General features: G+C 41.7%; 1 protein-coding gene across 6 annotated transcripts in view; it reads left to right on the top strand.

The window, feature by feature from the left end:
• LOC125292616 (interleukin-1 receptor type 1-like) overlaps window positions 1–17,344 on the top strand; it is a 54,944-nt gene that overhangs the window by 21,823 nt on the left and 15,777 nt on the right. For all 6 annotated transcript variants that reach the window (XM_048240013.1, XM_048240014.1, XM_048240012.1 and 3 more), the window contains exons 3-9: window positions 5,088–5,166; window positions 11,870–11,929; window positions 12,597–12,795; window positions 14,310–14,457; window positions 14,779–14,926; window positions 16,454–16,519; window positions 16,982–17,095. In XM_048240013.1, coding sequence (XP_048095970.1) covers window positions 5,088–5,166; window positions 11,870–11,929; window positions 12,597–12,795; window positions 14,310–14,457; window positions 14,779–14,926; window positions 16,454–16,519; window positions 16,982–17,095 — 814 coding nt within the window. The remainder of the gene's footprint in view (window positions 1–5,087; window positions 5,167–11,869; window positions 11,930–12,596; window positions 12,796–14,309; window positions 14,458–14,778; window positions 14,927–16,453; window positions 16,520–16,981; window positions 17,096–17,344) is intronic.

The raw sequence follows: 17,344 nt of genomic DNA, 5'->3' as shown, positions 1-17,344 counted from the left end.
CACACACACATCACACACGTCAGAGGAGCACGTATCAGGAAAGAGCCAACAGACACACACACACACACGTCAGAGGAGCACGTATCAGGAGTGCCTACACACACACACACACATATCAAACAAATATCACGTCAGAAGCACGTATCAGGAAAGAGCCTACACACTAAGGGTGTCACGATTTCGAATTTATATCGAAATCGATCGAAATTACATCTCAACCTCGAACTTCGAACTTAAAAGTAGAATCGACGATGCAGCCACACCCCCAATGTCACATCCAGCATGTATGCCAAGACACACAAACACACACGCACGTGCTGAACTGCAGAGTCAACTCCTCTAGTTTTAGGCTGCAGCCAGTTAAAATACACATCAACCTACCGAAATCAAAGCCCCTCTTGCTATTCTGAAATCACCGGTGTGGAAGTATTTTGTCGTTCATTCACGTCAATTAACACTAACTTGGCCTACTCAACTAGCAAGTGAAAAGATGATCTAGTTACAGTCCAAAGTTACTTTAAGGCTTAAAATGCACATTGATAAGTACATATTCCATGAACACTAACCTTGGGTCTCTTCGGAGTGTGCTGAAACAATCAAATGATCATTCTGTGTTGTTTCATTTCACTATGTTCACGTCTCTGTTTTAGCCTAATGTTGGTTCTGTTTACATTACAACCTCGCGGTTGGAACGGTTTCAAAATAAAAAGCGCTTTCAAAATAAAAGCCCCCGAAACAGAAAAGGAAAAGGCCAAAAAGAGTAAATAACATATATGGACTGCATTAATAGTAATATTAAAAAAAAGATCGAGAATCGAATCGTGACTTTAAAATCGAAAATTGCATCGAATCGAGGATTTGGAGAATCGTGACACACCACACACACACACACACACACACACACACACACACACACACATATATCACACACATATCACGTCAGAGGAGCACGTATCAGGAGTGCCCACACACACACACACACACACACTATTGTGTACTGTTAATGGTGTGTAAGAAACATAGTAAAGTAAATGCCATGAAGGTGATTGTGGCAATGCTGGTGGTCACAGATAACAACGGAGACCTGACACTAATTATTCATAATAATTATTTCATATTTTATTGTTCACACACACACACACACATACACACACACACACAAAGTCCATTAAAGTACCAGATAGTTAGGCCAATTTAAACACAATGTCCCACCTGGATGATTTTATCACCTCGTTGGCTACATTTTTTACATTGTATTACATAAAATTGAATATCACTGATTTATCGGTATTGGTCTTTAAAATCCCATATTGGTTGGGCTCTAGTGTGTATGTGTGTGCGTGTGTGTGTGTGTGAGTGTGTGTGTGATGTGTGTGTGTGTGTGTGTGTGAGTGAGTGTGTGTGTGTGATGTGTGTTTGTGTGTGTGTGTGTGTGTGTGTGATTGTATGTGTGTCTTGGACACACTCATGTGTTCTTCATGTTCTGCAAGGCCAGTAGACACAGGTTAAGCTGAGAGGAGAGGAGGGGGGGGAAACAGGACAGGAAACAGGAAACAGGAGACAGGAAACAGCGCCCTCTTGTGGTCACAATCTGCCCTACATCTTCAGGATGTGGTGGGCGTTGGCAGGTTTACTTGGGCTACACACACACACACACACACACAACACACACACAGTATGTGGGACACGTTGCATTGTGAAACCAGCTGAAGTTTCCACAGCTGCACTTCATGCTAAATCAGCATATTGTTTTCCTATAGGGGGGTTTCAGGGCTAGAACATCATGGAAAGCAAGCCAAAGCACGTTGTCAATTAAAAACCACACACACACACGCACACGCACACACACACACACTCACACACACACACACACACTCACACAGACACACACACACACACACACACACACACACACACACACACACACAGAGCACAAGGGTTCCCAACACACACACACACACACACACACACACACAGAGCACAAGGGTTCCCAACACACACACACACACAGAGCACAAGGGTTCCCAACACACACACACACACACACAGAGCACAAGGGTTCCCAACACACACACACTCACACACAGAGCACAAGGGTTCCCAACACACACACACACTCACACACAGAGACACACACACACTTCCCAACCTTGACCCTATTTTCATGTCCCAAAACGTCGGCGAGATAGATAGATAGATAGATAGATAGATAGATTCTTTATTGATCCCCAAGGGGAAATTGAAGAAATTCATTCACAGCATGTTGTGAGAGAGAGTGCAGCTCATCTCTGCTGTAACATCCCGTCTGCTATTTTCCCCAGATGTCCTGGCAAGCTCATTTGTTTGTTTGTTAACTCGCCTGGTTGTTTTGCTACTTTGTTTGGAACATTGATCAAGCATTACAGCACATGAGGATGTCATGGGGGATCAAGCATTACAGCACATGATGATGTCATGGGGGATCAAGCATTACAGCACATGATGATCTCATGGGGGATCAAGCATTACAGCACATGAGGATCTCATGGGGGATCAAGCATTACAGCACATGATGATGTCATGGGGGATCAAGCATTACAGCACATGATGATGTCATGGGGGATCAAGCATTCCAGCACATGATGATGTCATGGGGGATCAAGCATTACAGCACATGATGATGTCATGGGGGATCAAGCATTACAGCACATGATGATGTCATGGGGGATCAAGCATTACAGCACATGAGGATCTCATGGGGGATCAAGCATTACAGCACATGAGGATCTCATGGGGATGTATATTGTTTAATTTTACATAGCTAGATTGTAGTGATGGATAGGATTAGTTACTTAACTTGGATATCATGGGGGGTCATATTTATTTATGTAATGTATATCTTTATGTAGTGTAATCACATACACATAATACATTAAACTACAGTTTTTGCCGGTTGCTTGAACACTTTTTGCAAAACTCGGCTCATTGTGTCAAAGCTTTAGATAGATAGATAGATAGATAGATAGATACTTTATTGATCCCCAAGGGGAAATTCAAGAAACTTTACACACAACCACACAAGACACAACACTGGGAAATAAACCATTCACATCTATGACGAATTGAAACTCTGCTATAAAAACCTAACAATCCTTTGTCAAAATGTCACTCTGATGACACAATGATACACACTTGCATCATATGAATACACTTTCAGATTAGCAGCAACACACTAGTGTACTTTATTTAAAACACTGCAGTCTTTCATTTTCACTGCTTTTATTCAGTTTATCAGTTAGCATTCTGTGATGCTTAGCATTCTGTGACACTTAGCATTCTGTGACACTCAGCATTCAGTTTATCAGTTAGCATTCTGTGACACTTAGAATTCTGTGACGCTCAATGTAACACTTATAGTTTTTGTTACAGTATGTTTTTTTTCCAACAAAGGTTTTGATAAAAAACAAAAATGAAAACAAAATCACACTACTGTAAACAGGCTTAGATGTGGTGGACTCACACTGCTGTAAAACAGGCTTAGATGTGGTGGACTCACACTACTGTAAACAGGCTTAGATGTGGTGGACTCACACTACTGTAAACAGGCTTAGATGTGGTGGACTCTCTGCCCAGCTTCCCCTTGATTGTCAGGCCATGATTTATCACAGGATCCACCAAAGTTTCTCTAAAATCATCTGAAATATTGTTCCGTGCATAGCCTCTTCGACCACCTCCTTATGAGCAAAGTGTCTTATGTATGTAATAGTGTGTAGTGTGCAGGAGCAAGTCTGTTGCAGAATTGCAACTAAGGTGCAAAGCAGCGCTTTTGTTTAAGGTATGGATACACTGTGTTTAAGGTATGGTTACACTGTGTTTAAGGTATAGTAACAAAAGCTTCAAGTTGTGTTACTTTGGTCTAAGCAGGCATACAGGGCAGCTATGTTCCTATTCAAGTGAATGAGGCATGCAGGGCAGCTATGTACCTATTCAAGTGAATGAGGCATGCAGGGCAGCTATGTACCTATTCAAGTGAATGGGGCAGCATACAGGGCAGCTATGTTCCTATTCAAGTGAATGGGGCAGCATACAGGGCAGCTATGTTCCTATTCAAGTGAATGGGGCAGCATACAGGGCAGCTATGTTCCTATTCAAGTGAATGGAGAGGCATACAGGGCAGCTATGTTCCTATTCAAGTGAATGGGGAGGCATACAGGGCAGGATACTGTCATGTGTGGCTAAGTTTCATGTTTGTCTGTTGATGCTTTATGCATACAGGTCAGCTATGTTCCTACAGTATGTGTAAGCTAGACCGCAGCCATGTTGGCGTTATGAACTAACCCCATGGAGGATGATTCTTTGAGTGCTGTGTGCTCAGTAGACAGGCTATGTGTGTGTGTGTGAGTGTGTGTGTGTGCTTGTGTGTGTGTGTGATTCTGTGTGTTATTGTCTGTGTGTGTGTGTGTGTGAGAGAGAGAAAGTGCGACTGGCTGTGTGTGAGTGTGTGTGTGTGTGTGTGCGTGCGTGCACTTCCTGTCATATAGCAATGTGTGTGTGTGTGTGTGTGTGTGTGTGTGACAGATTGCAAATTGGAAACAGTCCGGATGTATAATTTCTGTTTGATAAAAAGAATGAAACAGTTGCATTGGAGTGTGTGTGTTAGTGTCTCTGTGTGTGTGTGTGTGTGTGTGTGTGTGTGTGAAAGTGTGAGTGGCTGTGTGTGTGTGTGTGTGTGTGTGTCTGTGTGTTAGTGTATTTGTGTGTGTGTGTGTGACAGATTGCAACTTCAAGCAAAACATATCATTTCTGCTTGTTGAAAAGAATGAAACGGTTGCATTGGAGTGTGTGTGTGTGTGTGTGTGTGTGTGTGTGTGTGTGTGTCATGGGGGAGGTGGTTGGGGGAATGAGCGGAACAGAAAAGTGCTGAGTACTCTTTTTCACACACACACACACACACACACACACACACACACTCACACCACACACACACACATAAAGTTGCTTTTCATGCATAACCTTTGGTGTCCCTGAAAGCACTAGGAAATGACACAAGCACACACACACACATAAAAGATTGAGTGTGTGATGGATGTGTATGTGATCTCTTCCAGGTGTGTGTTATGGCATGGCGATGGATGTGTGTGTGTGTGGGACTGCTGCTGCTGCTGGTTGACCATCCCAACACTAAAGGTATGCTCTCTTGCAGGTTACACACACACACACACACACCTTTTCTGTTAAACGGAATTCCATCTTTTTCGACCTGAAAATGAGACCCACACAATTCGTATAGATCTGCTGAGGTTTTTTTGGGGTCTGTCAGTCAGAGGTAGGCTATATTTCTGTATAACACAGGGGGTTCTGTCGGTCAGAGGTAGGCTATATTTCTGTATAACACAGGCCATTGTGATGTAGGCTATAACAGGCCGCTGACAATGACAACGGGTTTTGTGCTTCACATCTTTCCGAATATCACGCCGCAAGTAGTCTAGTGTATTCCGTTTACTAGTGGATTTCATTGAAAGTGAAAGTAGACGGGTTGATCAGCTGCGTTCTGAAGAAGCTTGATTCAAGTTCAGTGTGTGTGGCGAACTAGTTTCTCAGCAGAAGCCATGAAACGGTAAAGGTCAACACATTGATTTAAAAAAACATCATGTATGAAGTTGTTTTTTTCTCGTTTTGGCTTTGCATCGGGTTCGCTGTCGGGATTTTCCGATAATGAATCTCGTAATGCTGATATTGATTTTCTGCGCGTGTAGGCCTAAGCTGTGCTTGAAGTTAGCTGTGACAGACTATCGTAACGTTACAGGTTTTCATAGTTTTAACCACAAAGCCTGTCTACCTTAGGCCTACTAAATTGTTTAGTTAACACATTGTCATTTCGCGTTTATCCAGCCGTTCACCTCCGTTAACCTTGCTCCCCATGTCATGTCATGCCATGTATTTCGGGATGCCATCTCACCATGAGAAAACGTAACGTTATGGTGACTGTGCTAAGAGATCAAAGCTTTGGCATGCTTAGTAAACATTAGTCTTGCACATAATATTGAGCTGAATATTTAGTGGAAATAGCCTACTGTACAATTGTGCTGATAGATAAAAAGTCGCCAATTTAAAGGCGCAGTCTGCATTTTAGTCCTAGCTCTCCATTTAGTGTTTGCGCTTGTAAAACTAGTGTTGTAGCCTACACAATCTTGGCACAGTAGCATAAAGTTAGAGCCTACCATTTATTCTAGGAGGAGAAGTGTAGGACCTACAGTGTTACTTTGGGAGGAGAGGAATCGATGTAATTTGATTCTCTTTGGAACTGAAATATCAACAACCTTCAAGTTGCAACCTCTTCAATCAGCATCAATATCAGTAGGCCTATCACATGATTCACTATTTTGTACGTAGGCCCAGAGGACTGTTAGGGGGCAGTTTATATATTATCATCAAGTAGGAGTATACTAAATAATTTAGTCAACATTTTAACTCAATGTTGGTTTAAGTTATAAACAAAACATGTTATAAATGGAAAATATCCATGGTTCTGCGTCACTGTTGGCAAAATGATCATGATGGCCTATATATTTCAGCCATATTTGGTTTAGTCTTGTGTAGAGTTTATTAGAGTCATTTATTTCTTCTAAACATGACTCGTAAGTAATTAGAGTAATGTATTTAATCTAAACACTACCTGTAAAGATCCACTACTGCCAGCAATAATTTAATCTGAGCTGCCAAAGTGAACCAGGAAGGATCCACTGGAGTGATTTAGTGATGGGCCATACATTTACTAGTGATGGGCCATACATTCATTAGTGATGGGCCATACATTCACTTTTCCATTTAGTGATGGGCCATACATTCACTAGTGATGGGCCATACGTTCACTTTTCCATTTAGTGATGGGCCATACGTTCACTTTTCCATTTAGTGATGGGCCATACATTCACTTTTCAATTTAGTGATGGGCCATACATTCACTAGTGATGGGCCATATGTTCACTAGTGATGGGCCATACGTTCACTAGTGATGGGCCATGCATTCACTAGTGATGGGCCATACGTTCACTAGTGATGGGCCATACATTCACTAGTGATGGGCCATACGTTCACTTTCCCATTTAGTGATGGGCCATACGTTCACTAGTGATGGGCCATACATTCACTTTTCCATTTAGTGATGGGCCATACATTCACTAGTGATGGGCCATACGTTCACTAGTGATGGGCCATACGTTCACTTTCCCTTTTAGTGATGGGCCATACGTTCACTAGTGGTGGGCCATACATTCACTTTTCCATTTAGTGATGGGCCATACATTCACTAGTGATGGGCCATACATTCACTTTTCCATTTAGTGATGGGCCATACATTCACTAGTGATGGGCCATACGTTCACTAGTGATGGGCCATACATTCACTTTTCCATTTAGTGATGGGCCATACGTTCACTAGTGATGGGCCATACATTCACTAGTGATGGGCCATACATTCACTTTTCCATTTAGTGATGGGCCATACATTCACTTTTCCATTTAGTGATGGGCCATACATTCACTTTTCCATTTAGTGATGGGCCATACGTTCACTAGTGATGGGCCATACATTCACTAGTGATGGGCCATACGTTCACTAGTGATGGGCCATACGTTCACTAGTGATGGGCCATACATTCACTAGTGATGGGCCATACATTCACTTTTCCATTTAGTGATGGGCCATACATTCACTAGTGATGGGCCATACATTCACTTTTCCATTTAGTGATGGGCCATACATTCACTTTTCCATTTAGTGATGGGCCATACGTTCACTAGTGATGGGCCATACATTCACTAGTGATGGGCCATACGTTCACTAGTGATGGGCCATACATTCACTAGTGATGGGCCATACGTTCACTTTTCCATTTAGTGATGGGCCATACATTCACTTTTCCATTTAGTGATGGGCCATACGTTCACTAGTGATGGGCCATACATTCACTTTTCCATTTAGTGATGGGCCATACATTCACTAGTGATGGGCCATACATTCACTTTTCCATTTAGTGATGGGCCATACGTTCACTAGTGATGGGCCATACGTTCACTAGTGATGGGCCATACATTCACTTTTCCATTTAGTGATGGGCCATACATTCACTAGTGATGGGCCATACGTTCACTTTTCCATTTAGTGATGGGCCATACATTCACTTTTCCATTTAGTGATGGGCCATACGTTCACTAGTGATGGGCCATACGTTCACTAGTGATGGGCCATACATTCACTTTTCCATTTAGTGATGGGCCATACATTCACTAGTGATGGGCCATACGTTCACTAGTGATGGGCCATACATGCACTAGTGATGGGCCATACGTTCACTAGTGATGGGCCATACGTTCACTAGTGATGGGCCATACATTCACTTTTCCATTTAGTGATGGGCCATACGTTCACTTTTCCATTTAGTGATGGACCATACGTTCACTAGTGATGGGCCATACGTTCACTAGTGATGGGCCATACATTCACTAGTGATGGGCCATACGTTCACTAGTGATGGGCCATACGTTCACTTTTCCATTTAGTGATGGGCCATACATTCACTAGTGATGGGCCATACGTTCACTAGTGATGGGCCATACATTCACTTTTCCATTTAGTGATGGGCCATACGTTCACTAGTGATGGGCCATACATTCATTTTCCCATTTGACTCCATTTCCTTTTCCCCTCCAACTGAACTCAAGAGGAAGCGCATCCACAGGATCTGAAAGCAGCAGCAGCTTCCCTATTTAGAGCTGCAGCCACATGAACTGCATGCATCTCACAGGCCAGATCAGCCCACATGGGCTGCATGCATCTCACAGGTCAGATCAGGCTACGTGGGCTGCAGAGTTAAGCATGTACAATCAACAGCCCTACCGAGACAGACCAGTGGGGGGCAGCAGTGACACTCTAACCACAACATGCTGCCAACACGTATATACTAATTGTATACTATAACTACTGTAATGTAATTAGATATATACTAGAACTAATGTAATTAGATCTCTTGAGGGCTGTCAAGCGATTAAAAACATTAACAACTTTTTAATTAATTTTTCATTAATTTATCTAAATGTATAGACAGATATGTATAATATGGCTCAATCCCAAAGTGAGCCCTGAGGATTCAGGACTTAAGTGAGCCCTGAGGATGAAGGACTAAAGTGAGCCCTGAGGATTAAGGACTAAAGACTCACAGACTTAATTGATCTTAGGTGCTAAGTGAGTGAGTGTGTGAGGCCACGTGGGCTCAGATAGGTATGAATGGGTTTGGGACAGCACATCACAACATCACATGTTACCTTGGTCATGTTTAATAACAAAGATGTTGCTGTTACTTGCCGGTTTGGGAATTTTCATTTTAAATTTGTTGCTTTTCACATGGCCAAGGCACAGGAAATGCCTGCCTGATTCCACATTCTTTCAAACTCTTCTTTTACAAGCTGCTTGTGTATCGTTTACCTTTGTTTACCTTTGTAATTTTGGGATTTCCCTATGGTCTCTGCGATAAATGTCACAATGCTTTGAACTGTGGGTAATTCCCTTTGAACTGTGGGTAATTCCCTTTGGTGAAGTCTGCTGTGATGCAGACTCATGGAAAGGGCTCGGTAAGTGTGTAATCAAACCCTCACGCCCTTTGAAATGCGACTAAGCCTTTACGAATATGACATTGGAACATTATATAAACAGTACTATGTGGAGATTATAGATCTGCATTATATAAACAGCATGAGTGTAGATCTGCATTATATAAACAGCACTATGTGGAGATTATAGATCTGCATTATATAAACAGCATGAGTATAGATCTGCATTATATAAACAGCACTATGTGGAGATTATAGATCTGCATTAAATAAACAGCACTATGTGGAGATTATAGATCTGCATTATATAAACAGCATGAGATTATAGATCTGCATTATATAAACAGCACTATGTGGAGAGTATAGATCTGCATTATATAAACAGCACTATGTGGAGAGTATAGATCTGCATTATATAAACAGCATGAGATTAATTTAGAGATGCACCGATATGGAATTTTAGGGCCGATAACGATAACCGATATTTATTGGTTTGTTGTGGCCGATACCGATACGATAACCGATAATATTACTCTTGAAAAAAAATTGTGAAAAGTGATTTGGGGAAAGCATTTAAAAAGCATAATTTTATTGCAGTAATTTTACCTACCACCAAATGATGGACAGAACTCATAATAGTCCTCAATAGTACGGCAGTCAACAACATAACAGTAGCCTAGCCCTACAGTATGTGTGGCTCCTTTAAGTGAACCTGATGTCAGTGAATTGCGAGTGAGTGGCTAGAGAGTTTGAATCGTTTTCATTTAGGACTAAACGCTCATAAACGGCTCAGCTTGGAATAAGCTACAGTATAGCGACCAAATCAGAGTTTGTGAGGGAAACTTAGGTTTAGTTTCAACTGCGGGTAACTGAATAAAGCTGCAACTCCTCAGGCTGTATCTTATGTCCCTCTACTCTGTTGCGCACAACATGCTGCAGCAGAAATGAAAGGCGTTAGCCCTGAAGGTTTTAATAACTTATTATGATGACCTGTCTGGAACTGAAGCACGAATGGTTAGCATATTTCTAGGTAATAATACAAAACCCAAGCTAAAGTAATGCAAATATAATACTAAAACACAACTTAGAACTAGGCCTACTTATGTACTCATCCCACTAACGAGTTTGTTTATTTGTTTCCCCGACCAGCGCGGTAAAGTGCAAACACACCAGCACAAGACGGTTCTAGATAGGGCTGAGCTCCGCTCTGTTAAGGTTAAATGGCGGATCATTCACGAGAGGATTTTGAGATGCACAGATTCCCAAATGAACGCATATCCACAGATTTTGTTAGAGTGGTGAAATACATTCACACCGCTGACATTATATTGAGGAAAAAGTATAGCCAACCAAGCTCAAGTAGGCTAGCTCAGTGTAGCCAGACGGACCTTACGTAGGCCTAAATTAGGACTTTAAAAAATATCGGCGCAAATTATCGGCCAGAATTCTGTTATCGGACTGATAATAATATTTTAATTTTTTCACTTATCGGCTAATAATATATCGGCCGCCGATAAATCGTGCATCCCTAGAGATTATAGATCTGCATTATATAAACAGCATGAGATTATAGACCTGCATTATATAAACAGCATGAGATTATAGATCTGCATTATATAAACAGCACTATGTGGAGAGTATAGATCTGCATTATATAAACAGCATGAGATTATAGATCTTCATTATATAAACAGCACTATGTGGAGATTATAGATCTGCATTATATAAACAGCATGAGATTATAGACCTGCATTATATAAACAGCACTATGTGGAGATTATAGATCTGCATTATATAAACAGCATGATAGTATAGATCTGCATTATACAAACAGCATGAGAGTATAGATCTGCATTATATAAACAGCACTATGTGGAGAGTATAGATCTGCATTATATAAACAGCACGAGAGTATAGATCTGCATTATATAAACAGCACTATGTGGAGAGTATAGATCTGCATTATATAAACAGCATGAGAGTATAGATCTGCATTATATAAACAGCACTATGTGGAGAGTATAGATCTGCATTATATAAACAGCACTATGTGGAGATTATAGACCTGCATTATATAAACAGCACTATGTGGAGATTATAGATCTGCATTATATAAACAGCATGAGAGTATAGATCTGCATTATATAAACAGCACTATGTGGAGATTATAGACCTGCATTATATAAACAGCACTATGTGGGAGTTGGAAAACAAGTGTGTTTTAAACTGATGGAAAACAATTAATTACCCACAATGCTTCAGTTCTGTTTGTCTTCATCAGGAGAAGCTGCTCCCACCTTTCAACCTGCCACCATCAGTGCCAGCACACACACACCAGAGAGTGAGTAAAAATGTGTGTGTGTGTGTGTGTGTGTGTGTGTGTGTTCAGCTGATGAAGACTACTATACCTCTGTTGGCCATGTGATCTCTCTTCCTTGTGATGACGCTTTGTGTGTGTGTGTTTGTGTGTGTGTCTGTGTGTGAGTGTGTGTGTGTTCAGCTGATGAAGACTACTATACCTCTGTTGGTCATCTGATCGCTCTTCCTTGTGATGACGCTGTGTGTGTGTGTGTGTGTGTGTGTGTGCAGCTGATGAAGACTACTGCACCTCTGTTGGTCATGTGATCGCTCTTCCTTGTGATGACGCTGTGTGTGTGTGTGTGTTTGTGTGTGTGTGTGTTCAGCTGATGAAGACTACTATACCTCTGTTGGTCATGTGATCGCTCTTCCTTGTGATGACGCTGTGTGTGTGTGTGTGTGCAGCTGATGAAGACTACTGCACCTCTGTTGGTCATGTGATCGCTCTTCCTTGTGATGACGCTGTGTGTGTGTGTGTGTGTGTGTGCAGCTGATGAAGACTACTATACCTCTGTTGGTCATGTGATCGCTCTTCCTTGTGATGACGCTGTGTGTGTGTGTGTGTGCAGCTGATGAAGACTACTGCACCTCTGTTGGTCATGTGATCGCTCTTCCTTGTGATGACGCTGTGTGTGTGTGTGTGTGTGCAGCTGATGAAGACTACTACACTTCTGTGGGTCATGTGATCGCTCTTCCTTGTGATGACGCTGATGGAAGTCAGAATGTCACCTGGAGACGAGAGGCTCCGCCCTTGGATACGGCCGTTGCCGGGGTGAAGGTGAGGGGCGGAGCTCTGTGGTTCCTACCTGCTGACTCCTCCCACAGCGGCATCTACGTGTGTGAGAGGAGGTACGGACACACACTCACACACTCGGACATACATACACACACACACACATCTCGTTCACACACTCACACACACACATCTCTTTCACACACACTCACACAAACATCTCTCTCTTTCTCACCACACACACAAAGAGATCACACTTGGTATGAAGATCACACTCAGACACACATCTCACATGCACAAACATTGTCACGTAACCATTAAGGTTGATATCGGTCTTCATGTCTGGAGAGTGCAACGATGGAAAATAAAAAATAATCAGAATAATTTACAACTATAATGTTTGCCTCAAATGCATGTAAGGAAAGTATAAACCTGTTTTGAAAAGTACAGATATTTCTGCTAAAGGGGGGATAGAATGCAAAACTGAGTTTATCTTGGCATAGTAATAACGGCAGGTATGTAAGATAAACATACAAACCAGGTGAATCACAACAAGTTCAAACTGCCGCTGTAATCCAGGTGAATCACAAGAAAAGCAATAGATGATAGGTAAGGGATAATGCCCGACGAGGTGTCCATTATCAGAAATAAATGGACGACCCGGAGGCGTGAACCGTCCGACGCGAAGCGGAGGTGTAGTATATCATTTTTTAAACGACACCCTTTTCAACCTAGACCATGGTATAATAATAGATAATAGATGACGACAACTTGGTGTCTGCACCTTATTTCACTCTGGTCTGCACCTTTGGAACGCCCTGAAATTTACATGACCACTAGTTGCAGCTTCCAGCTACCAGCTACCGGACTTCTGTAGGCTAGATGGTCCAAGACGGTAGTGTTTGCAGAAACATCATTTGTTTGGCCTTTTAATGCTTCGATTTTGTGAAAGTTAGATAGACACTGTGCCTTTTCTGTACGTCTGAAATGTTGTGTAATATGTGATGTTGGCAAGTTAGCAAGCTTGCAAACTAGCTACACTCCCCTGTTCTTAACAGGCACGTTAGCAAGTTAGCAAGCTAGCTACACTCCCCTGTTCTCAATAGGCACATTAGCGAGCTTGCAAGCTAGCTACACTCCTCTGTCCTCAATAGGCACGTTAGCAAGTTAGCAAGCTAGCTACACTCCCCTGTTCTCAATAGACATGTTAGCAAGTTAGAAAGCTAGCGACACTCCTCTGTCCTCAATAGGCACGTTAGCAAGTTAGCAAGCTAGTCACACTCCTCTGTTCTCAATAGACATGTTAGCAAGCTAGCTACACTCCCCTGTTCTCAATAGACATGTTAGCAAGTTAGCAAGCTAGCTACACTCCCATGTTCTCAATAGACATGTTAGCAAGTTAGAAAGCTAGCGACACTCCTCTGTTCTCAATAGGCACGTTAGCAAGCTAGCTACACTCCCTTGTTCTTAATAGACATGTTAGCAAGCTTGCAAGCTAGCGACACTCCACTGTTCTTAATAGACATGTAATACGTTGCCAGAAAAATACAGATACATGTAAAGGCTACTTAAGTTCAGTAACAAAGAATTTGTACGCATTGTATGCTCAAGTCTGTGTGTGTGTGTACAGTGATGCTGAACCGTGGCGTGTGAGCTTGCGAGTGGGCAGTGGCCACAGGGGACTAGTATACCTGAAGCTGAATCAGTTTGAAAGACTGGACTGCGGACAAGACCACATCTTCAGATACGGCGCTAACCTACTCATCACCTGGCTAAAGGTAGATACGGCGCTAACCTACTCATCACAAGGGAAATTTTCAGATTATTGAGAGGTCGGAACAATGGAGTTTCGGAGAAATGGGCATCGTTAAGAAATTATTGATAATGATGCCATTGTCGAGTCTGCTTATCGATGCGATTCCCATTCCCATATTGATTCCTGTACCATTTGCTGAACACTTATAGGATGGCTTTGAGAGTTGTTGGCTTTGAATGTCTAATTTAAAGTGGTTTTAGAGAATGAATACCAAGTATACAATATCAATACAGAAGTTGAATGCAGAAGTTGAACTATACGTGTGTGTGTGTGTGTGATGTAGGACTGTACACCTTTGAACAGGTCTGAGAGGATCCTGAAGTTCCCTCGGGTGTCGATTGATGACAAAGGGAACTACACCTGCCTGCTCCACTTCAGCCTGGAGGAACACAACTACATCTCCGCCAGCGCCACCCAGGTCTCCATCGAGGGTAAACTCAGACAGTAAACCACAACAGCTAAACCAAAACAGCTAAACTACACCAGCTAAACTACAACAGCTAAACTACACCAGCTAAACTACAACAGCTAAACTACACCAGCTAAACTACACCAGCTAAACCAGACATGGGCAACATACGGCCCGCGGGCCACATCCGGCCCGTGGGCTTTCCCTGACTGGCCCGCGTAAGGTCCGTGAATAAACAGTAGTCAAGAGCCTAGCAGAGATAATGCACGCAAATCAATATCGTTGTTTTTATTTTCAAAGCGACTGCTATTTGTACGCCCATGCATTCGTGCTTATTCATTTCAAAACATTACTGACAGATAGACAATTTACAATTGGATAACCCCATCATTGTAACCAAAATATGAGTTTATTTGCAAAGCTTATGTTAGCGAAATAGTATGATGCTACCACAGGTTGCTTAAAGCAGTCGGCTCAACACACAGGGCGAGTTGACCAATCACAGTTTTGTGTGTATAAAGTTAAAGCAAAAACATAGCCTACATTTTCAAAATAGTTTTCTTTGTGCATGTTGATTAACTAGTGACATAGCCTACTGAAATATTGCTGAGTGTTGATTAAATGGTGGCACAGGCCTATAGTTGTACTGACTCCTTCACATTTTCATGGCCTAGCCTAATTATATAGATAGTGTACTACTTTTTTGTATCAGTCTTTGAAAACTGAAAAAAGAAACATGTGAATGTCAAAAAATCATTTTTGAGAATTTGAGAGGATTAAATACTGGATATAGATTAAATATTGCCATTTTTACTTAGTGTCCCTCACATTTTCATCTGTTCTTACGAGTAGTAATCAAAACCATATGATTTACTTAATGTTATACAAGAACAGAATAGAATTGAACAGAATTGAGTTCAGACTTGAGTTCGGTATTTTGGGTACGGCCCTCCTCAACAGTCCCAGTTTGTCGTGTGGCCCCTTGGGGAAATTAGTTTCCCACCCCTGAGCTAAACCAAAACAACTAAACTACACCAGTTAAACTACACCAGCTAAAATACATCAGTTAAACTACACAACTACATCAGATAAACTACATCAGATAAACTACACCAGATAAACTACATCAGATAAACTACACCAGCTAAACTACACCAGATAAACTACACCAGCTAAAATACATCAGATAAACTACATCAGATAAACTACACCAGATAAACTATACCAGATAAACTACACCAGATAAACTACACAACTACACCAGATTAGATAAACGACACCAGATAAACTACATCAGATAAACTACACCAGATAAACTACACCAGATAAACTACACCAGATAAACTACATCAGTTAAACTACGTCAGATAAACTACGTCAGCTAAACTATACCAGATAAACTACACTTTGTTGTGTATGTGTGTGAATCTGTGCTTTGAGTGTGTGTGTGTGTTTAGAGTTGTGATTTATGGACAGCCTGGGTTCAATTGTGTGTATGTCGATGTTTTGTATTTATGTGTGTGTGTGTGTGTGTGTGTGTGTGTTGCAGTTGCTGAACAGCTCAGTAAGCCGCAGGTGATCTTGCCTGGTAATGAGACACGAGTGGTGGAGCTAGGTGAGTGACAGCCCAAATCAGCCAATTACATTAGGGGAACAGCCCATATCAGCCAATTACATTAGGGGAACAGCCCATATCAGCCAATTACATTACAAACAGCCCATATCAGCCAATTACATTAGGGGGAACAGCCCATATCAGCCAATTACATTAGGGGAACAGCCCATATCAGCCAATTACATTACAAACAGCCCATATCAGCCAATTACATTACAAACAGCCCAAATCAGCCAATTACATTAGGGAAATGGGATTAATGAGGTATGAGTCGTGGAGCTAGGTGAGTGACTAAATTCAATGTTTTTAATTGTTAGTCAGTGAGTAAGTGAGTCACATTATATACATCACTGCAATAACGTGCATTAATCACGTTGTGTGTGTGTGTGCGTGTATGCGTGTGTGGGCGGATGTGTGTGTATGTGTGTGTGTGTGTATGCGTGTGTGTGTGCGTGTGTGTAGGGTCCCGTCTTGAGCTGACTTGTGTGGCATCTACTGGAGGTGACATTCTGTTGGTGTCCTGGAGGATGAACGACGCACTAATCATCAACCACACACTCTTCACCATCACTGAGCGTGTGTGTGTGTGTGTGTGTGTGTGTGTGTGTGTGTGTGCTCACTAATCATCAACCACACACTCTTCACCATCACTGAGCGGTATTATAATATAATATAATAATATATATAAGTATTACTATCTGAGAAATCTACTCAAGTAAAAGTAAAAAAGTACTTTGTTCATAAATTACTCAAGTAACAAGTTACTTTTTTTATGGCCCTTTAAGGGAATACAAAATTATTCTTTACACCTGTTTGCTTTTCTCC

Source organism: Alosa alosa, chromosome 3 (assembly GCF_017589495.1).
Source record: "Alosa alosa isolate M-15738 ecotype Scorff River chromosome 3, AALO_Geno_1.1, whole genome shotgun sequence".
Classification (NCBI taxonomy): domain Eukaryota; kingdom Metazoa; phylum Chordata; class Actinopteri; order Clupeiformes; family Clupeidae; genus Alosa; species Alosa alosa.
This window is presented reverse-complemented; position numbering and strand designations above follow the sequence as displayed.